The 23281-nt window shown below is 39.4% G+C and overlaps 1 protein-coding gene, 1 long non-coding RNA gene and 1 other non-coding gene across 5 annotated transcripts; all 3 read left to right on the forward strand.

Annotated features, from left to right (window-relative positions):
* Positions 1-299: 299 nt before the first annotated feature.
* Positions 300-7909, forward strand: LOC108259849 (uncharacterized). Of its 3 annotated transcripts, XR_008396399.1 has the most exons (6): positions 648-1310; positions 2873-3239; positions 3688-4147; positions 4283-4339; positions 4511-4907; positions 5103-7909. It is a non-coding gene; the product is annotated as an uncharacterized LOC108259849 (long non-coding RNA). The 3 variants fall into 3 exon arrangements; XR_006982278.2 differs by having other exon boundaries at positions 300-1310; positions 2873-4147; positions 4508-4907; XR_001811022.3 differs by having other exon boundaries at positions 301-1310; positions 2873-4147.
* A 3569-nt stretch (positions 7910-11478) lies between these two features.
* LOC108262483 (uncharacterized) lies at positions 11479-16939 on the forward strand. Its single transcript, XR_006982280.2, has 13 exons — positions 11479-11665; positions 11779-11836; positions 11974-12320; positions 12400-12520; positions 12658-12754; positions 12848-12950; positions 13044-13190; positions 13278-13506; positions 13787-13881; positions 14098-14142; positions 15438-15614; positions 15698-15810; positions 16034-16939. It is a non-coding gene; the product is annotated as an uncharacterized LOC108262483 (transcript).
* Positions 14555-15354, forward strand: LOC128633285 (serine/threonine-protein kinase pim-3-like). Its single transcript, XM_053681963.1, has 2 exons — positions 14555-14760; positions 15266-15354. Exons 1-2 carry the CDS (start codon positions 14666-14668, stop codon positions 15351-15353), a joined length of 183 nt encoding a protein of 60 aa, XP_053537938.1. The 5' UTR covers positions 14555-14665; the 3' UTR covers position 15354.
* Positions 16940-23281: the final 6342 nt, after the last annotated feature.

Raw genomic sequence — 23281 nt, forward strand, 5'->3', positions numbered from 1 at the left:
AATACTAAATCTGTATATTAATACTACTACTAATAATAATTATTATAACAAATTATTTAATGTATATAATAGAATTATATACACTGTAATTAAATACAGAAATATAGCCCACTTATTTTAAATGTGCACATTAGGCTGCTTATGAATTTAATATGACAATCACACTCATGGTCTCCAAAAGATTACATATAAAAGGTGCAAGATTTATTGTTAGACTCTTTAATGCACATGAACTTCAACAAATAAGGCCATGCTTGCTATGCAAAGCATCACTATTATAATTGCCCATACTTATTTTTCTACTTCCGGACACTTTTCAGCGGCTAGTCCCACACGGTTTGCGTCACCGTCACTAAACACTGGGAGAGGTGTGTTACTACTTTTCACTTCTCGCGCATGTAACCAAAAACGCACGATTTCGCCCCCTAGAGAATGAATGGGGAATAAAACTCAAGGTGTCACGCTGACATGCTCGTATCACATATCCTTTTGTAAGTGTTAGGGAGCAAACCTGGCATATACACACTGCGTTTCTGAATGTGTGCCGGAAATGTTCGGAACATGCTGTTATTCCGGGACCATCGAAAATAAAGGGAAATTTTGGAGCTCGCCTAACTCCCACAGCATCAGTGACACAGACATGAATGAATGTTTGGCTTAGTCCAGACGATCAGGAAATTCCTTTGGGAATGGATCCCATGTGGATGTTGCAGGGAATTACACACTAATGTAAAATGAGTCTAGAGATCAAACAGCCGAACCGAGACACGGGCTGCGTCCGGAACCGCACACTTACCTACTGCACAGTAGGCGAAAAGCAGTACACCAGAGGGGTAGTATGTCCGAATTCTCAGTAGGCGAGAAATACCCGGATGGTGTACTGCTTCCGGCTAGATTTTGTAGTATGCAACTGATGACCTGCGTGAAGTTGACCCCGACCCAACGCAAAACGTCGGCAAAATAGTCTGAATCATTTGTGCTCCGTTTGTGCCGATGAAAGTTCCGTTTGAGCTGCTTCAGTTTTTTAAATATTAGATATTAAATTATAGGCGATGACGTCACCAACCCCCACACGCTCCAAATTCACCCCCAAATAGTCTCAATCGTTTGTGCTAATAAGAGCTTCATTTTTGCGACTGTCTTTCTTTTTTTTAACAATACAGTTGAAGAAACAAAGTAACATCCAAATGGCAAAACAAATCACATTAAATAGTCGTATTCACTTAATTGTTAACTATCTACTGTGCGTTTTCAACTTTTAAGGGACACAGCGGAGCACAGGATGTGTGAAATGTAACACGAACTCCAAGGTAAGTGTTTTTAGCTGCTACTGTATATGTTGTTATGAGAATAACAGCAGCAATATTAACATTGTCATAAATATGTGTTTATACATACATAAGCCATGTGTGTGTGTCTATACACACACACACACACATTATATATATATATATATATATATATATATATATATATATATATATATATATATATATATATGTATGTATGTATGTATGTATGTATGTATATGTATATGTATATACATATATATATATACATATATATATATATATATATATATATATATATATATATGTATGTATGTATGTATGTATGTATATGTATATGTATATACATATATATATATATATATATATATATATGTATGTATGTATGTATGTATATGTATATGTATATACATATATATATATATACATATATATATATATGTATATATATATATATATATATATATATATATATATATATATATGTACACACACACACACACACACACACACAGTATCTCACAAAAGTGAGTACACCCCTCACATTTTTGTAAATATTTATTATATCTTTTAATGGGACAACACTGAAGAAATGACACTTTGCTACAATGTAAAGTAGTGAGTGTGCAGGTTGTATAACAGTGTAAATTTGTTGTCCCTTCAAAATAACACACAGCCATTAATGTCTAAACCGCTGCCAACAAAAGTAAGTACACCCCTAAGAAAAATTGGGCCCAATTAGCCATTTTCCCTCCCTGGTGTCATGTGACTTGTTAGTGTTACAAGGTCTCAGGTGTGAATGGGGAGCAGGTGTGTTAAATTTGGTGTTATCGCTCTCACCCTCCCTTATACTGGTCACTGGAAGTTCAACATGGCATCTCATGGCAATGAACTCTCTGAGAATCTGAAAAAAAAAAGAATTGTTGCTCTACATAATGATGGCCTAGGCTATAAGAAGATTGCCAAGACCCTGTCACTGAGCTGCAGCACGGTGGCCAAGACCATACAGCGGTTTAACAGGACAGGTTCCACTCAGAACTGGCACACACACACACACACACACACCTATATATGTATGTATGTATACATTTATTTATATATATATGTATGTATGTATGTATGTATGTATGTGTGTGTGTGTGTGTGTGTGGAAACTTATGACTCAATGAATTAAAAACTAAGCCAAAATGCTTTTACTTGTGAAATTCAATAACTGTGTACTATCAAATATTCTTCATCCCACGTAATGGACCTTTTTAAAAACTTAAAAACACTTAATACTGACAAGCCACTATTTGTCTTCAAACCAAGACTTGAGTGTAAAGACCATCAAGCCCGACTTCCAGTATTGCAGAGACGACTTCTCCAAGCAGTAGTAGGAAAATGAGGGTGTGTGGCTTACAACAAAAATACTTGAATTTGTGAAAGTAAATTTAAACAATGCAATCAGTCTTTTGTGAATAACACAGCATGTGGACACACACACACACACACACACACACACACACACACACACACATATATATATATATATATATATATATATATATATATATATATAATTTTTTTTTTTTTTTCCCCAGACATTCCAGTCACTCCACTTCTCAGGTCTTCATACATCTCCCAGACACATGGAGACCTCCTGCAGTAGGCCACATAATGCCCAAGAGCATCCTGGGTAAAGCCTCCTCTGAAAGCAATGACTGCCCTTAGAGTAAATCTCTCTCCTTGGAGCATCAGATTGGAGGGAATTTCACAGGTGCTTCCCAGGTCAGTGTCCATAAACAGAAGTTCTACCAGACTGTAACTGTGAGAAACATTCCTTGCACAGAGCACTTTTCCTGAGGTAGAGTCTGTCTTGAATTCAGAGGGACAGTGTGACGGACTTTGGATTGGCCTCAGGCAGGGGGACTCCGGAAAGTTAAGGCCTTCTTCCACTGCCGTCTGAAGGTGAGCCATGCTAGAAGCCTGCAGTACAGCAACAGAAGTACAAACAAATGGAATTTCCCTTGTGACATCTGTGCTGACCCTGCAATACTGTGAGGAGCACTGTTGTGTGAAGGAAACACATGCACGTTGTGTCATTGACTTTTCAATGATCATGGAGATGTGGCACTGGCATCGATTTGGAGAGCACCAGATTTCAATTGGACAGCTTTGAATATTCCACTCAGCAGCTCTGCCCTCTGTATGTAGACCTGTGCATTCAGACCCTTTGTGGTGATTGTTTTCACTAGCTGGAGGAGGTTGTTGGGGTCCTCAAACAATATTTCCAAAAGTGACACTTTTGCATAAAGCACAACATGAGCATTGACAAAAAAGCATCAAATGCACGTGTTCATCACAGAGATTATTGATTTCCTGAGTTTAACAGGATGTTATTTCCATTTTTCAACAGTTCTGCTTTCAGTCTTTTCCCCCTCATGGATGGATCTGCATGGAGCCATTCAGGACAAGGAGAGGGGTATGACTTCATTTCCCTCTTTTTTTTGGGTGGAACTGCTAAGCCTCTCCAGTTTTCTACAGCGGATGGATGTTTGTGACCTTGTCAGACTTCCCAGAACAGGAAGCATCCATTTCTTGTTTTCTGTCTACACTGCAAGTTGTGGTGGGTAGTGGATTGGCTCCTGTGATTATCACTGTTGTGACAGCTGCATCTTCTTCACCTTCTTCACTTTTTTGTTTTGCATAACAAATTCACATATTAACCCTCAATTAAGGACACATGTCACACAATGAATCGATCCACCCGAATAGGCAAGTTTTCATGCTTGAAAAGCCTGTGGTTGATGTTTTTGAACTCTGCTTCAACATTGGCTGAACTTGCGAGGGAGGGATCATTACCCCTGTCCAGAGTGGTAAGTAACTTTCAAGCCAGATTATGTTGGGAATAATCTCAGCAAGGAAATGCATATTATCATGATCACCGTTAGCCACGGCAAGTGACCTGCTCTCCTCACATGTGTTTTGTCACATGGATCCACTTCTTCTAGGTCCCCACCCTCGACATCTGGAATGATTACACACTCTTCTGCAATTCGGGCTTTCAGGTATTTCTTGCACCTTTCTGATATAAAGGGGGCTCCACAGCGGTCATTGCCTCTGCTTTGGATTGTTACTTGAGAAGGTGTGCCGTTGACCTCGCAAAGAAATCTTTAATGCCATGTTTGTTTTTTTGTTTTTGTTTTTGTTTTGTTTTTTGTTTGTTTTTCTTCAAGCAGTCCCACTGGCAGATCATCTTGATGCACTGTGCAACATCAACCCGAACAAAACAAGGTGGCACTTTTGCTGACTCTTTACTGAGTGAGACACCACAACACTCATTGATGTAGGTCTTCAGATCAGGACGAGGAGTAAAAGCCTTGACCATAGCTCCCAGCAAAGCCAGAGAAAAGTCACACACAACCTCTTTTGGAATTGGTACACCTGCACGTATCCATTCTGTCAGCCAATGTGTTATTGCATTAACATCGTGTCTCTCTGACTGCATTTGCACCACTGGGACACTTGAACTCACATCCCTGCCAGAACACTCTGATATAAGATATGGCCAGACATGCCATTTGGTCTCAGTAGTTTCCTCACTACTGAGTCAGTTGCATCAAAACTCACAGTGGGGTTAGTAGACTTCTTTGATAATAACTTGTACATAAACATTTGTGTTTGACTCCAGTCGTGACAGAAAAAACTCGTCCACTCCAATGTCTTTAATGCTGCCACTGTGAGATGCACTATATCTTAACATCTGCAGTGACAAAAAAGGATCCTTGTCGCCTAATTATAAGTCATTTCTCTCTTGCTTTGCTTTCACAGGGTGGCCAAATTAGGCAGATGGATTGGCTCAGGATCTCCAAAATCCATCAGCTTTGTTGCCTCTGATGCCCTCCATACATGGAGTTGCATTCTGCTCTCACACAGTTCTTTGGCTGTCTGCACATGCAAGTTACCAGACATCGCATGCTTGGAACAGCCAGTGTGCAGGGAGTCATTAGTGTTTTTAATTAAACACTTGAGCACCATTGGGCTGTTCATTTCACACTGTCAAATTTTATGTGAATGTGGCCAAGGCATTCCTTACAGTTGCCTCTGATTTCTATGAATTTCTCTGTGGCTGATTGATAGACCTTGGCTCTTTTAAAGGCTAATGTGCAGGGGCTTTTCACTTCTTGCCAAATGTGATTATTTATCACATGTGTCCAGATGCCAGGCTTCAAAGTTGTGTATTCCCTTTTTTGTGTTTTAGAGAACTTGTTTTTGTATTGAACTGTTTCAGGCCTAAATTCAATCCATTTTTGAAATGGAACTTCAACATCAAAAAGTCCAGCAGTCTTTTGGTCTGGGGGAAAAGGGACCCTGGCTCAAAATCAGTGTCATCATTACTGCCACTTGTTTCATGATCACTTTCATAAATAAACCCTAAAGCAGTCCAGATGTTGTGTCTGTTCAATTTAACAAACGTATATAGAGCCTTTGCAGTGAGCTTGTTTTTTTTGCTGCTCACTAAGCTCTGTCCAGATGCTCTGATTAGGAGTAGCTATGTTGTCATTTTGGACTATGGCCTCTTTTGATGAACAGAGGACTGTGAAAATGGACTCCCTGATGAATGCTGGTTTCTTGGGCATCTACCCACTGAAATAATGTATTTTAATCATGTACATTATGTATGTATATTAATCATGTATTACTGTATTTGCCTGAATACAAGGAAAATGTAATATAGTATTAATATATTAGGTTATTATATCTTATATTAGGACCAATATGGTAATGTTGACCCCTAGATGCATAACCTATTCAAAAAAACTAATAAGGGTACCATGTACAGCTGTAATTAGCATTTCATAGCTCAATTAGCCATATTAGTATTAGCAAGGAGTTTTCTGTTCAATAAACATTGACAATCTTAGCTCTCTTGAATGTTGTACCATTTGGTGTGTATATGTTTAAAATTGTAGTATGTTGTTCAAATATTGTACCAGTGACCAGAATGTATCTACCTTCAGGGTCCTGTTCCTGGTATTCCAGAACAAGTGGGATATTTTTGTGTATTAGTATAGTGGTGCCTATCCTATTTGAACTGTATGAGGAGGAATAGATTTGATCAACAGTTTCAGTCTCTTTTAGGTTGTAAGTGTTCATCGAGGGATAAGTGAGTTTGCTGTAATAGTGCTATAGTAACATTTCATTTGTTTGTTTTAGAAATGCAAGAATATAACAACAGTGAATCCGAGAACAGTACCCTAGTAACCCCCCCAAACCAACACACACCCCCTCCACGGCTACTCAGGAGTTTCCCCAACAACCTCCAACTTCCATTGTCCATTTCCAAACTGCCCCACGGCTGAAGGGAACATCCACCTTTGAATTTAATTTTGTCTGAAAACATACACACACTGTCCACTTTAATAGGAACACCTATACAATGCATTCATGCAGGTATCTTATCAGCCAATCATGTGACAGCAGCGCAATGCAAAACATCTGACTGGTTTGAGCTGACAGGAAATCTATAATAACTCAAATAATCACTATTTACAATCATGATGAGCAAAAAAGAATGACAACAGATCAGACCTTGAGGTGGATGGGTTAACACAACAGAAGACCATATCAGGTTCCAAGAACAAGACTCTGAGGCTATCATGGGCACAGACTCACCCACACTGGACAGCTGAAGACTGGAAAAAAAACAAGTGATTTTTTTCCCCCTAATCTTCAACTCTCCAGTTTCGGTTAGTAGTTAGCATGTTAGCCTCACACCTCCAGGGTCGGGGGTTCGATTCCCACCGTGGCCCTGTGTGTGCGGAGTTTGCATGTTCTCCCCATGCTGCGGGGGTTTCCTCTGGGTACTCCGGTTTCCTCCCCCAGTCCAAAGACATGCATGGTAGGCGGTATTGGTATTTCCAAAGTGTCTGTAGTGTATGAATGGATGTATGAATGGGTGTATGAATCATTGTGCCCGGGGGCCATCTTCGGTTGTCTTGACTCGGTCTTGCCACTGGATCATGGTGGTCACCGGGAAGTGAGACTTTGGCTGACGCTGTGCAAGTCTTCCTCACTATAATCCAATTCACGCCCAAGTCGAGTTCCAGTTTGTGTTCTCCATAATGGAGGCAGAAATGGAAACTTCAGTCTTTGTCAAAATCGACGGACGAACTCCTCTGTGTGTGTGTGTGCTACCCTGTGATGTGTTGGTGGTCCATCCAGGGTGTATTCCTGCCTCACGCTCAGTGTTCCTGAGATAGACTCTTGATCCACCACCACTCTGAGCAGGATAAAGTGCTTTTTGAAGATTCAAGAGAGAGAAAAAGAGAGAGAGGGAATGACTGTTTACAGCTGCTACAATGTAAGTTCGAACAGGAACTAATTTGTTTTGTGGATGTCATTGTGGTTGTACTCCTTTTGTTTAAAACAATAATCTGATTTAGCAGCTAGGATCAAAAAAAAGAAAAGCAGAAAGATTATTTTTGCTTCAGTTTTAATTAATAAAGCAGCTATTGTGTTATGATATAATATTACAATATATATTACTTTTATTTAGCTAATTTTGTTCTTGGCTATAATATATAATATTTGTGGTTCTTTTCCTTATCAAAAGCAAATGCAGTTGACTTATACAACCACACGGACGCGCTGTTTACTTTATTCTAAACTGTTTTAAATATAATCTCTGAATGTTTAATATAATTGAAAATAAAATTAAAGTGTCATTTCTGTTATTCCACTAGGGGGCAAAATAGAGCAATAAACTCAGGGCCATAAAATCAGCTTCTGACAAGATGTGCTTGTGATCGAATTCTTTCATTAGCATGCTAAAAAAAAAAATCTGACAAATTAAAGTTAGTCCATTCCAGTTCCACTATAAAATTTGTTCAAGCAGAGTGAATACCTAAGCAAGACACTATGGTAAAAGCATCATTTGGAAACTTTATTTCTATCAATTAACAGCTAATAGCCGGCTCTGAAAGTAGAATTGTAGGACGTTTCACATAATATCTAACATTTTATTATGTGTTGCTTTGTGTGAGGGGTGTAAACAGTTTGCTTTCACTCACAGAACAGCCAAAAACAGCATTTCCAGCTCCATCTGTAAAATCTGACCAGTCAATGGATCCACCTCATAACTTCCAAACATTTCAAATAACCTGAGGTGAAGATTAATGCAGCTTTAAATACATGCTGTATATGGAAATGGAATAATAGTGATTTGTTTCTAGAATTAATTCTGTTTTCTTTGATATTTAGTTCATACCAGGACAGACGTTGTTCACCAGCTGTATCGTGTAACTCGGTGGATAGTGACCACACAGCGTATCAGCCAGGTACCTTCAGCAGAGAGACTGAAAAGGGTACGTTCTACGGCCCTGTCCTCATTCATACACATCTTTTTCAAAAACTGGTGTTTGTAAAGGATTCAGACACGTGGACCTTCTGCTTAATACTGTTCCATTTGAATACAAAGCATCCACCTGGGTTGTACCCAAAATCTCCATTCTAACACCAGAGTGGTGCATTCAGGAGCAGCACTTTTATTACAAGATTTAAATCTTCAGAGTGGCGTTATTTACTTTAGTGGCGTTATTTATTTACTTATGCCGACAGTTGTATTCATAGAGTATTAAACACAGAGTCATAGACCAGTCTACTGATGATGGATCACATGAGGTGTGGAGAGTGTAAAGATATGCTAAAGGAGCCCGTGTTCATCCCTTGTGGACAGGTTTCTGCAAAACCTGCATCGTGTCCTACTGGACCAAACCATCCCATGAAGGAAGCTACTCCTTCCCGCAGTGTAGGAAGATATTTAAAACTCATCCTGCATTGTAACCAAACGTGGTGGAGATGCCGAAGCAGGACCTTTTCAGTCCTGTTCTTCCTGCTCAAAGCGTTGCTTTACCTGGAGAAGTGACCAGTGATATTTGCAATGAGGAGAAGATCAGAGCGGTGAACACCTGCTGTGCATCTACCTGTGAAACACACGTGAGAGTCGTACACACCTGAAGTGTCTGTAGCAAAGCTGGAGCCGAGACTGTATCAGCTGCAACACCAAGTATGGTACCAGTATAAATCTTCTGTGAAGGTGAGTTGTTGAATATTGTCAGTCAAAAGCTACTATGAGAATTGTCTCAGTTTTTTTCCTGTGATTTTGGCTTGTGAGTAAATGTGTGTTTACAATCAACTCCAGAATTATTCCTGAAAATGAATATATAAAATAAACATTACACACAATGGCCCTTATTTATCAGACTTTTAGTAAAGTTGGATGACGTTTGCAGCCAAAGCAAGCTAAATATTCCCACCAGATAAATAAAAAAAAAAATACTTTTCGTAACGCTGATTTCCTTTGTACTTGCTTATGGTTATAAAACAGCTGTAAATTATGCAAGGCACCGCTGATTTACATTCAGTCACGCCCACTAAACTAACCTGCCTTGTCTCATATTTGATGATGAGATTTTAAATGTCTTGCTAGAAATACAAAGAGAAATATAAACCATCATATTACAGAAATGGACAGGTGTAGTTTCAAAGATCTTCTGCTGTGCACAAAAACCCCCAATAGAAATCCTCACTATATGTGTAATGGTTTAAAATGGTTATAATGGGAATTTGTACTGGTTTTTATAGAAACTTTAATGGTGCCTGATTTCTATATTTATACACTTATAATATATAGTTTATTTATTGGGGGAAATAAAATGTTCTTACTGTCATTTATTTATTGCAAGAAAAATATCCATACATCCATACATTTAATAAATTAAAATAAATAATTTGATATGCATTTAGTGGTTGTTTTCAATATTTGTTTAAGTAGGCCAACTGAATATATTTTAATTTAGGTTTAATGGATATAGGGGGAAATAGGTAGGTGTGTATAATAGCACTAATATTTAAAATAAATAAATTCCAGATCGTACTTGAACAACAAAACCAAAGACAGGTCAAAATACATTTAGTTGTGTAAGTGGATTTACATTATACCACGTGGATTTACAATAGTGTACCTTTGAAAACCACTGTTCTATTCTATTCTAGAAATTCACCTCATTTACTCATATTGCATACTTGAGGTAAGTTGACTCTCCTTGTACTGAGCAGAGTGATTGATTATAAACGATATATAAGTTTAGTATAAGACTGCGTTTATAATTGAATACACACAAAATGTCGTGAAATATATTTTTTTAAATATTAAACGTTCAGTTGACGTTTCACGGAGCCTCCGCTGGGTGTCAGTGTCGAGCGCTCTCTGTTTATCCAGTGAGCTGCTGATAATTAGGATGGGATTTTACAGCGTCTAGGCTAAATAACTCTATCATTTAAACGAGGAACAGGCAAACGTTATAAAGAAGGAAAAGAAGAAGGGAAATGTTTTAAAAGAACATATAAACACTGGTTAAGTAGCACAATCAGGAGAGATCAGGAGGTGTTTAAAGTATGACTGTGATAATCCGATCCTACCGCCATTTTGATTCCTCCGCTGCCATTTTGTGACATTTTGATATAATTCATACACGGTTTGTAAAATGCAGCAAAGTGGAGGAAGATTAGACCACCATACACAATAATATTCACCACAAGATATTTTTTTAAACAAACTTATTTACATTCTGGTGAAAGTGACATGGCTGACATGGCTTTATCTCTCCTGTTCATCCCTTATGTTTCTGTTTTAGAGAAACTTTATCATTTTAGAAAATGACATACGCCAATGCCACCTTCACCTCTGGCTCGCTCATTAGGGACAAACGTGAAATTTATATATTTCTGTAAAGCTGCTTCCTGACTATGTCCATACAAATAAAACTGAATTTATTTATTTATTTATTTATTTATTTTGCATGATCTTAAAAACCTTTTGATCTGAAGGTGTATGAGTAAATGTTTTAAATCTTGTAGACCAAAATATAATTGTGGCGACAGATTCATTTCTTTCATTAGAAAAGCAGTCGATAAGTGTTAGGCATAGGTGGGAACTCCTTTAATACTGTTTAAAAAGCATCTCAATGAAATTCCTCAAGAAATCATTTGAGAAAATGCCAAGAATACATTTCTGGAAATTCTAGGCAAAAAGGGCATCTACTTTGAAGATGCTAAAATATAAAATTATTTTGATTTATTTTGGATTTTTAACAGTAACATAATTCCCAAAGTTAGATTTGTGTTAGTCCAGATTTTTGATGACTTTTTTATTGTTCTAAAATGTGGAAAATAATAAATAAAGAATGTGTGTGTGTCTTAACTTTTGACTGGTAGTGTATATAAATGCTATAAACAAACAATAAACATTATTTAACTTGCTAATGTTCCACAGATTTTCAGAACGTGATTGAAAATGACTGTAAAGCCTACCAGCGAACAATGTACACCAAGTAAGACACACACACACACACACACACACACACACACACATGCGCACACACAGTGCATTTTAGAAGTAGTAGAAGGAGTTACTCTGTAGCCCTAACTGATGTTTTGACTCCAGGTATGGACAGTGAAGATGATTTTGAAGAGGACCTTAAGTTTCCTGGCCCTCTTATGAGGTGAGACCCGTTTTCTCCTCCCATAAATTACACAGAAGTTAAACATTAATTTTAAGCTGTAAACCATATTGTTAGGAGTTTAATAATACGTGTGCACAGTAATCCACATAAAGCAGCTGTTCCATCATTTGTTGCAGCAATGACATGCAGAAGGAGGACCTGATTTTGTTTATCCGGTGGAAAGCAAAGGAGTGTTATACAGAGCTTTATAAACGTGACCACGTGGAGGCCTATTTCTTATGGAAGATAATGGAATTGGTCTGCCGTGAAAACGGAGTGTTAATTGATTGTTTAAGCAAAGTTATAATATATAAAGACATTTAAGAACACATTCTCTGATTGTTCTGAATAATCTACTCGTATTCGGTTACATCTCCAATACTAACGTTACTGAATGATATTTCTTTTACAGAAAGAGGTGATGTGTGAAGTCGCCGCAGTCATCTTCAAGGGCTACAGCAGGCTCAGGAATAAGTTTCCAACAGTAAGTATATCACATATCAGTATCAGCATCTGTCTGTATATGATTGTTTTTGGCAACACCATGCTAATTAACCTGACAGTTTCGGTGCCCAGATGGTGACAGATGGAAGGAATGGTGTCTTCCTCTGGCAGACCTTTTGTGCTCCTCTGCACCAGATGACGAGATCAGAGAGGCTGTAATAAAGATGGGAGATGATCTTGGTATGGATACGCTCCACAGTAACAGTATATATTTTCTAGAATTAGCATGTTGTAATCATATCATGTGTCATGCATGCAACTCTGCACTGTGTCATGATTCCTGATCTTCACATGCATGTTTGGTCTTTCATCTGCAGCCTCCAGAACTTGGACCTATGCAGCACATATCTGCTACGTTGTAGCAAAAGTGGAGCTGGGATCACGTAGTCAGTTTGAACTGATTGGATGTGACAGGTATTGTGTGTGTGTGTGTGTGTGTGTGTGTGTGTGTGTGTGTGATGATGATTTTCCAGACGTTCTATTGACACGTTATTCTATTTGCACCAGAGTGCCTTTTGAGATGTCAGTCCTACCTGAAACCTTTGTGACAACTGAGACATACGAATACTTGCTGTCGCTGACCACAGGGCTGGCCCAGCCAAGCTTCCAGGTTGGAACTCATCTTTTTTTCTTTTTTCACAGGCACTGATCAGCCAAATTTAACCAATGTACTGAGAATGAAAGACTCTCTTATCTCTCTTAGATCTTCAAGTTGTGCCATGTCAGCAGGATGGTCTATTTTAAGCTGACTCTCATAAGTGCTGCCCCTAAATACTGTGAGACCCTCGCTAGGGCAGCCTTCACTTTCCCCGACAGAATCAAAAGTAACTTCATTGAACGGCTTATTTTGGTAAATACGATAATTAATTCTAGGTTTCAAACGCAAAGTATCATCTTCATCATCAATTTACTTTCCTTGTCTGACTTGTAGCTGTAGCTGTCTTGCAATCTCCTAAAAGACCAGGCAGAAGAACCTGAGTGGCTGCTAGAGCTCCGGCAGCTGCACAGAACTAAATTAGCAAATGCTAATGGTGACCCAGAGCAGTACATGGCATCTACCATCCATGAGGTGTATTCTGAGATTCAGGACTCACAATTTTCCCTGAGGACAGACGAGATCCTCGCTCTCCAGTCTACTGATCTGGAGCAGCATGCTGCCCCACGGGGTATGTTAGAATCCACCATGTGGACAAAAACTAACCTGAACATTTACTGTAATGTGTAAGCTGTAAATACTCTTAAGGGGAAGACTGTACTCTGTTTACTAGGTACTCATATTCAAGGACTTTACCATACTCAAAGAAATGATACCATAATAATGATGCTGTAATATAACAGCTATTGACAACGCAAGCCTCATTCTTTACTGCAAGAGAGGACATTGAGTGTGATGCTCTTTCATTCCTTATTCAACTGAAATAAACTAAATTATTGTCTGTTCAACAGCTGGGCTTTATTCACGGTACACTTTGGGAAAACTGCTGGGGAAGTGAGACTATGGATCTGTCTTCGAAGGACACCGGATTGAAGATGGGAAAGAGGTAAATGTTCTCCCCCACCCCATAAACAAACTGTATGTGTCTATGCTCCTTTCCTCTCCAAGATGTCGGCTCAAACAACTAATTAGTTAACTGAACAAAACCAAGACAGAAATATTTAGGAAAGGAGGATCTTTAAGCATCTAAAGGCCAATAGATCCACGTCTAAACCTAACCCTGAGTCACGAGGGACTAATTCTGTTTTGTATGTGTGAACAGGTTGCCGTTAAATTTGTTGACAAGGCCGGTGACATCATAACAATTGTAAGTAAACTTATTTCACTTCTTAGAGAATCAGTAAAATCCAAATAACATGCACTTTCTAGACCAGTGGTGTGTTGCATCAGCTGAATACATGTTTTACTATAAGATTATGAGACATTTGACCAGAGGTTGATTAAATCTAGTATGTAATCGACATTTTTATTTAGACCACAGACAATAAGGAATAACAGAAGGCTACTGATCTAGCATCAGAACCAATCCAAACCTTTTCCATTGTAACATTTCCGCTTAGAGTCGTTTAGATTGGTGTGTTCACACCAAACCCAGGTCTGTTCTTATTTTAGCCTGGAGAGATGCAGAAGCTGCCTGTAGAGTGAAGTAATGAGTAATGAAGATGGTATCCAAGCCACCTCGCTGTAGCAATGTGCTGGAGCTGCTGGAGTAGTTTGAAATGGACAATCAGTATGCCCTGGTCCTGGAATGGCCCAGGCCCTGTATGGACCTCTTTGCTTTCACTATGCTTCAGGGCGGCCACCTGTCTAAAGCACAGGCTTGAGACGTCATGCTGCAGGTGATTTGGGCGGCTCGTCACTGCTGTGCCCGTGGAGTGTTACACAGTGACATCAATTTAGAGAATCTCCTCATCAACACCAGGACCTTGGATATTCAATTCAATTCAATTCAATTCAATTTTATTTGTATAGCGCTTTTTACAATAGACATTGTCTCAAAGCAGCTTTACAGAAATATCAACACGGTATACAGATATTAAAGGTGCGAATTTATCCCAACTGAGCGGCGACGGTGGCAAGGAAAAACTCCCTAAGATGTTTTAAGAAGAAACCTTGAGAGGAACCCGACTCAGAAGGGAACCCATCCTCATCTGGGTAACAACAGTTAGTGTGAAAAAGTTCATTATAGATTTATATGAAGTCTGTATGGCGTTAGGAGCAGCCGTAGTCCCACTAGTCTGGAATTAGAGAAGATTTGAGCTCCATCCAGAGGCAGAAAGGATCTGGATCTCTAGTATCTCCATAAATTCGTGTGGGGCTCGGCGAAAGGAGAGAGGGAGAAAAAAAATAATTATGACTGTGAAGTAGTAGAACAGAATCTAGTCAGGGTAGGCTTGAGTAAACAAATACGTTTTAAGCTTAGACTTAAACATGGATATCAAACTGATCGATTTTGGCTGTGGGAGACTGCTGAAGGACAGCCCCTACTCCTCATTTACAGGTAATTTTATGCGATAGAATCAAAGAGAAAGCAGTGGAGAATAGGTTTTTAAATGTTTTTGTGGCCTTGCTGAGGGTGCTCTTTCTCTCTTTTGCACTCAGGCACTGATGCATTTAAACCTCCTGAGTGCCTGATGAATTTAAAGTACATGGGCATTCCTGCTACCATCTGGGGTCTGGGCATACTCCTGTTCTGCATGATCTGTGGATGCAACCCCTTTGAATCAGGTGGCGACTTTCAGTGTGCACACCTGGAATTATGTTCTGACATGTCTCGAGGTGAGTCAATGCAGAAACATCACGCTGTAAAACTGACGTAGCAGAATAACTTTAAAACGCACTCTTGATTCTTTTTTCAACAGAGTGCTTTGAGCTGATAATGTGGTGCCTGGAGATCGACCCTGAAACGCGGCCAACTTTCGCTGACTTGGTCAGGCACGAGTGGTTTACGGAGGCAGTTCTGGAGAAAGTTCAGGTTAGACAGCAAGGATGCAGTAGACCTAATGAATATGAGCTAAGGCATGCTATGAAAGTCTAGATTGTGTGAATTGTACTGGATCGGTATTGAGTTCTGTAACAGAAATTGATGTGCTTATGTAATTTCTATTGAGAACAGGTAATTACATGAAAGAAAAAAGTGTAAAATAAGAATATGCTTCTATTTTCAATTTTAATATCTGTTTTGTTTTGTTTTGCAGATTCCTCCTGAAACCAAAGATCTTGTAACTACTCGTTGATAACTAACACACACACACTTATATATGTTAGAAATTGTTATTCATTATTTATTTTTATTATAATAAAATAGAAAAATAATATAACAAGAATGCTAAAAACATTCAATATATTTAATCAGTGCTGCGTTTTACACCAACATTCGCATTCAAACGGCTCAAATCACCTTCCTCTCATCATTAATGATAACGCCACCGTTTGATTCTCATAATGAGAGCAAATATGGAGTCTTTTGTCCTGGAAAGCCTGAATAATCAGAAAAATAATAACCTGATAAATAAGTTTGAATTTGACCCAAAGTAATCTTGGCAGAGTTGCTTCCTTAAGAGTTTAATAAACACATAAGACATAAAGGTACTTCACAGTAATTTATGTGAAAACAACAATACAACATGTGTGCATACATATTATACATCATACTGAGAGCTTGGACCATGATGGTGTTAACAATGTTTTTAAATGTCCTGAGGTCCAAAACACAGCCTGTCCAATAAAATAAAATAAAAAATGTTTACAGGACTTTACAGGGAATCAGTTTATTTATATTCATCTGTAGATGGGTTGTTGTCATGACATGGCATTTTCACTGTCACACAAGATAAAAATGAATGAAGTATTGAGTGGGTATTAAATAAATAAGTATTGTCATAATTTAGAAACGCATTCAATTATTAAACATTTCTTTGATTTACATCGACTTGTTATTATACAAGCTGCATCATTAGATTTTTTTTGCCAAATCTCAAAATTGTCCTGTGGTATGACTGTCTCGATCAAGGTTCAATAAATTAAAAAGAAAAGCATAAAAATGTTGATAAATACCACTGGCATAATTTTTACAAGTATCTATTTTAGCAAATGGCAATTAGTTTTTTCATCCATATATTTCTGAAAGTGTAAGAAATTGATGCATTTTGTGACTGAAAACTATGTTGTCTGGTGTGACACTATATCCTCATTTTAAATCAGGCAATTCCATGGACGACTTTATTTAGTTGAATAAATCCTCTGGTATACTTTGTATGCATAGCCTTTCAAAGCATATTCCTTTTGACATCTATAAGTACACAGGCGGTCGCCTGTGTACTTGCACATTACAACAATTTGTACTACGCCGCCTGGCTTACAAGAGTCAGTACAGAGCAGTAAAGCAGGTCTTCTAATGTAAACAATGACAACGAAGAAGAATCAGGATGAATGAATGTATGAATGAATGAAGCAGTGTAAATATTAAACCAGACCAAGTTTATATTTATAAGCTACCATTTTGAATAAACTCGATGGTTACGGTTTGGCTTGGTTTACTATAATGCGAGTGTTAAGGTTTGGCTATTGTTGCTATAATGTGAGTGTTAGGGTTGGGCTAGGGTTACTATTATGCTAGACTTAAGGTTGGGCTAGGGTTACTATTATGCCAGTGTTAGGGTTGGGCTAGGGTTGCTATTATGCTAGACTTAGGGTTGGGCTAGAGTTACTATTATGCTAGTGTTAGGGTTGGGCTCGGGTTACTATTATGCTAGACTTAGGGTTGGGCTATAGTTACTATTATGCTAGTGTTAGGTTGGGCTAGGCTTAGTGTAATGCTAGTGTTAGGGTTTGGCAAGGGTTACTATAATGCGAGTGTTAGGGTTTGGCTAGGGTTACTATAATGCGAGTGTTAAGGTTTGGCTAAGGTTACTATAATGCGAGTGTTAGGGTTTGGCTAGGGTTACTATAATACGAGTGTTAAGGTTTGGCTAGGGTTACTATAATGCAAGTGTTAAGGTTTAGCTTGGGTTCCTATAATGCGAGTGTTAGGGTTTGGCTTGGGTTACTATTATGCTAGTGTTAGGGTTGGGCTAGGGTTACTATAATGCGAGTGTTAGGGTTTAGTTAGGGTTACTATAATGTGAGTGTTAGTGATTGGCTAGGGTTACTATAATGTGACTGTTAGGGTTTGGCTAGGATTGCTATTATGCGAGTGTTAGGGTTGGGCTAGGGTTACTATTATGCTAGACTTAAGGTTGGGCTAGGGTTACTATTATACCAGTGTTAGGGTTGGGCTATGGTTGCTATTATGCTAGACTTAGGGTTGGGCTAGAGTTACTATTATGCTAGTGTTAGGGTTTGACTAGGGCTACTATAATGCACATGTTAGGGTTTGGCTAGGGTTACTATAATGCGAGTGTTAGGGTTGGGCTAGGGTTACTATTATGCTAGACTTAAGGTTGGGCTAGGGTTACCATTTTTAGTGTTAGGGTTGGGCTTGGGTTACTATTATGCTAGACTTAGGGTTGGGCTAGATTTACTATTATGCTAGTGTTAGGTTGGGCTAGGCTTAGTGTAATGCTAGTGTTAGGGTTTGGCAAGGGTTACTATAATGCGAGTGTTAGGGTTTGGCTAGGGTTACTATAATGCGAGTGTTAGGGTTGGGCTAGGGTTACTATAATGCGAGTGTTAAGGTTTGGCTAGGGTTACTATAATGCAAATGTTAAGGTTTAGCTAGGGTTCCTATAATGCGAGTGTTAGGGTTTGGCTTGGGTTACTATTATGCTAGTGTTAGGGTTGGGATAGGGTTACTATAATGCGAGTGTTAGGGTTTGGTTAGGGTTACTATAATGTGAGTGTTAGTGTTTGGCTAGGGCTACTATAATGTGACTGTTAGGATTTGGCTAGGATTGCTATTATGCGAGTGTTAGGGTTGGGCTAGGGTTACTATTATGCTAGACTTAAGGTTGGGCTAGGGTTACTATTATGCTAGTGTTAGGGTTTGGCTAGGATTGCTATTATGTGAGTGTTAGGGTTGGGCTAGGGTTACTATTATGCTAGACTCAAGGTTGGGCTAGGTTTACTATTATGCCAGTGTCAGGGTTGGGCTATGGTTGCTATTATGCTAGACTTAGGGTTGGGCTAGAGTTACTATTATGCTAGTGTTAGGGTTTGACTAGGGCTACTATAATGCAAATGTTAGGGTTTGGCTAGGGTTACTATAATGCGAGTGTTAGGGTTGGGCTAGGGTTACTATTATGCTAGACTTAAGGTTGGGCTAGGGTTACTATTATGCCAGTGTTAGGGTTGGGCTAGGGTTGCTATTATGCTAGACTTAGGGTTGGGCTAGAGTTACTATTATGCTAGTGTTAGGGTTGGGCTCGGGTTACTATTATGCTAGACTTAGGGTTGGGCTATAGTTACTATTATGCTAGTGTTAGGTTGGGCTAGGCTTAGTGTAATGCTAGTGTTAGGGTTTGGCAAGGGTTACTATAATGCGAGTGTTAGGGTTTGGCTAGGGTTACTATAATGCGAGTGTTAAGGTTTGGCTAAGGTTACTATAATGCGAGTGTTAGGGTTTGGCTAGGGTTACTATAATACGAGTGTTAAGGTTTGGCTAGGGTTACTATAATGCAAGTGTTAAGGTTTAGCTTGGGTTCCTATAATGCGAGTGTTAGGGTTTGGCTTGGGTTACTATTATGCTAGTGTTAGGGTTGGGCTAGGGTTACTATAATGCGAGTGTTAGGGTTTAGTTAGGGTTACTATAATGTGAGTGTTAGTGATTGGCTAGGGTTACTATAATGTGACTGTTAGGGTTTGGCTAGGATTGCTATTATGCGAGTGTTAGGGTTGGGCTAGGGTTACTATTATGCTAGACTTAAGGTTGGGCTAGGGTTACTATTATACCAGTGTTAGGGTTGGGCTATGGTTGCTATTATGCTAGACTTAGGGTTGGGCTAGAGTTACTATTATGCTAGTGTTAGGGTTTGACTAGGGCTACTATAATGCACATGTTAGGGTTTGGCTAGGGTTACTATAATGCGAGTGTTAGGGTTGGGCTAGGGTTACTATTATGCTAGACTTAAGGTTGGGCTAGGGTTACCATTTTTAGTGTTAGGGTTGGGCTTGGGTTACTATTATGCTAGACTTAGGGTTGGGCTAGATTTACTATTATGCTAGTGTTAGGTTGGGCTAGGCTTAGTGTAATGCTAGTGTTAGGGTTTGGCAAGGGTTACTATAATGCGAGTGTTAGGGTTTGGCTAGGGTTACTATAATGCGAGTGTTAGGGTTGGGCTAGGGTTACTATAATGCGAGTGTTAAGGTTTGGCTAGGGTTACTATAATGCAAATGTTAAGGTTTAGCTAGGGTTCCTATAATGCGAGTGTTAGGGTTTGGCTTGGGTTACTATTATGCTAGTGTTAGGGTTGGGATAGGGTTACTATAATGCGAGTGTTAGGGTTTGGTTAGGGTTACTATAATGTGAGTGTTAGTGTTTGGCTAGGGCTACTATAATGTGACTGTTAGGATTTGGCTAGGATTGCTATTATGCGAGTGTTAGGGTTGGGCTAGGGTTACTATTATGCTAGACTTAAGGTTGGGCTAGGGTTACTATTATGCTAGTGTTAGGGTTTGGCTAGGATTGCTATTATGTGAGTGTTAGGGTTGGGCTAGGGTTACTATTATGCTAGACTCAAGGTTGGGCTAGGTTTACTATTATGCCAGTGTCAGGGTTGGGCTATGGTTGCTATTATGCTAGACTTAGGGTTGGGCTAGAGTTACTATTATGCTAGTGTTAGGGTTTGACTAGGGCTACTATAATGCAAATGTTAGGGTTTGGCTAGGGTTACTATAATGTTAGTATTAGGGTTGGGCTAGGGTTACTATTGTGCTAGATTTAAGGTTGGGCTAGGGTTACCATTATGCTAGTGTTAGGGTTGGGCTAGGGTTACTATTATGCTAGACTTAAGGTTGGGCTAGGGTTACTATTATGCTAGTGTTAGGGTTGGTCTAGGGTTACTATAATTCAAATGTTAGGGTTTGGCTAGGGTTACTATAATGTTAGTATTAGGGTTGGGCTAGGGTTACTATTGTGCTAGACTTAAGGTTGGGCTAGGGTTACCATTATGCTAGTGTTAGGGTTGGGCTCGGGTTACTATTATGCTAGACTTAGGGTTGGGCTAGAGTTAATATTATGCTAGTGTTAGGTTGGGCTAGGCTTAGTGTAGTGCTAGTGTTAGTTTTTGGCAAGGGTTACTATAATGCGAGTGTTAGGGTTTGGCTAGGGTTACTATAATGCGAGTGTTAGGGTTTGGCTAGGGTTACTATAATGCGAGTGTTAGGGTTTGGCTAGGGTTACTATAATGCGAGTGTTAAGGTTTGGCTAGGGTTACTATAATGCAAGTGTTAAGGTTTAGCTAGGGTTCCTATAATGCGAGTGTGAGGGTTTGGCTCGGGTTACTATTATGCTAGTGTTAGGGTTGGGCTAGGGTTACTATAATGCGAGTGTTAGGGTTTGGTTAGGGTTACTACATTGTGAGTGTTAGTGTTTGGCTAGGGCTACTATAATGTGACTGTTAGGGTTTGGCTAGGATTGCTATTATGCGAGTGTTAGGGTTGGGCTAGGGTTACTATTATGCTAGACTTAAGGTTGGGCTAGGGTTACTATTATACCAGTGTTAGGGTTGGGCTATGGTTGCTATTATGCTAGACTTAGGGTTGGGCTAGAGTTACTATTATGCTAGTGTTAGGGTTTGACTAGGGCTACTATAATGCACATGTTAGGGTTTGGCTAGGATTACTATAATGCGAGTGTTAGGGTTTGGCTTGGGTTACTATTATGCTAGTGTTAGGGTTGGGCTAGGGTTACTATAATGCGAGTGTTAGGGTTTGGTTAGGGTTACTATAATGTGAGTGTTAGTGTTTGGCTAGGGCTACTATAATGTGACTGTTAGGGTTTGGCTAGGATTGCTATTATGCGAGTGTTAAGGTTGGGGTAGGGTTACTATTATGCGAGACTTAAGGTTGGGCTAGGGTTACTATTATGCTAGTGTTAGGGTTGGTCTAGGGTTACTATAGTGCGAGTGTTAGGGTTTGGCTAGGATTGCTATTATGCGAGTGTTAGGGTTGGGCTAGGGTTACTATTATGCTAGACTTAAGGTTGGGCTAGGGTTACTATTATGCTAGTGTTAGGGTTGGGCTATGGTTGCTATTATGCTAGACTTAGGGTTGGGCTAGAGTTACTATTATGCTAGTCTTAGGGTTTGACTAGGGCTACTATAATGCAAATGTTAGGGTTTGGCTAGGGTTACTATAATGTTAGTATTTGGGTTGGGCTAGGGTTACTATTATGCTAGACTTAAGGTTGGGCTAGGGTTACCATTATGCTAGTGTTAGGGTTGGGCTCGGGTTACTATTATGCTAGACTTAGGGTTGGGCTAGAGTTACTATTATGCTAGTGTTAGGTTGGGCTAGGCTTAGTGTAGTCCTAGTGTTAGGGTTTGGCAAGGGTTACTATAATGCGAGTGTTAGGGTTTGGCTAGGGTTACTATAATGCGATTGTTAGGGTTTGGCTAGGGTTACTATAATGCGAGTGTTAGGGTTTGGCTAGGGTTACTATAATGCGAGTGTTAAGGTTTAGCTAGGGTTCCTATAATGCGAGTGTTAGGGTTTGGCTAGGATTGCTATTATGCGAGTGTTAGGGTTGGGCTAGGGTTACTATAATGCGAGTGTTAGGGTTTGGCTAGGGTTACTATAATGTGAGTGTTAGTGTTTGGCTAGGGCTACTATAATGTGACTGTTAAGGTTTGGCTAGGATTGCTATTATGCGAGTGTTAGGGTTGGGCTAGGGTTACTATTATGCTAGACTTAAGGTTGGGCTAGGGTTACTATTATACCAGTGTTAGGGTTGGGCTATGGTTGCTATTATGCTAGACTTAGGGTTGGGCTAGAGTTACTATTATGCTAGTGTTAGGGTTTGACTAGGGCTACTATAATGCGAGTGTTAGGGTTGGGCTAGGGTTACTATAATGCGAGTGTTAGGGTTGGGCTAGGGTTACTATTATGCTAGACTTAAGGTTGGGCTAGGGTTACCATTTTTAGTGTTAGGGTTGGGCTTGGGTTACTATTATGCTAGACTTAGGGTTGGGCTAGATTTACTTTTATGCTAGTGTTAGGTTGGGCTAGGCTTAGTGTAATGCTAGTGTTATGGTTTGGCAAGGGTTACTATAATGCGAGTGTTAGGGTTTGGCTAGGGTTACTATAATGCGAGTGTTAGGGTTTGGCTAGGGTTACTATAATGCGAGTGTTAAGGTTTGGCTAGGGTTACTATAATGCAAATGTTAAGGTTTAGCTAGGCTTCCTATAATGCGAGTGTTAGGGTTTGGCTTGGGTTACTATTATGCTAGTGTTAGGGTTGGGCTAGGGTTACTATAATGCGAGTGTTAGGGTTTGGTTAGGGTTACTAT

This window comes from Ictalurus punctatus, chromosome 1 (genome assembly GCF_001660625.3).
Source record: "Ictalurus punctatus breed USDA103 chromosome 1, Coco_2.0, whole genome shotgun sequence".
Lineage (NCBI taxonomy): Eukaryota > Metazoa > Chordata > Actinopteri > Siluriformes > Ictaluridae > Ictalurus > Ictalurus punctatus.

What these genes read in the sequence shown, in the direction of transcription:
- LOC128633285 (XM_053681963.1), top strand. Translation starts at nt 14,666, where the DNA reads ATGCTGCAGGTGATTTGGGCGGCTCGTCACTGCTGTGCCCGTGGAGTG. An exon ending in CTCCTCATCAACACCAGGAC is followed by an intron (nt 14,761 to 15,265) that starts CTTGGATATTCA and finishes CTTAGACTTAAA; the next exon opens with CATGGATATCAAACTGATCG.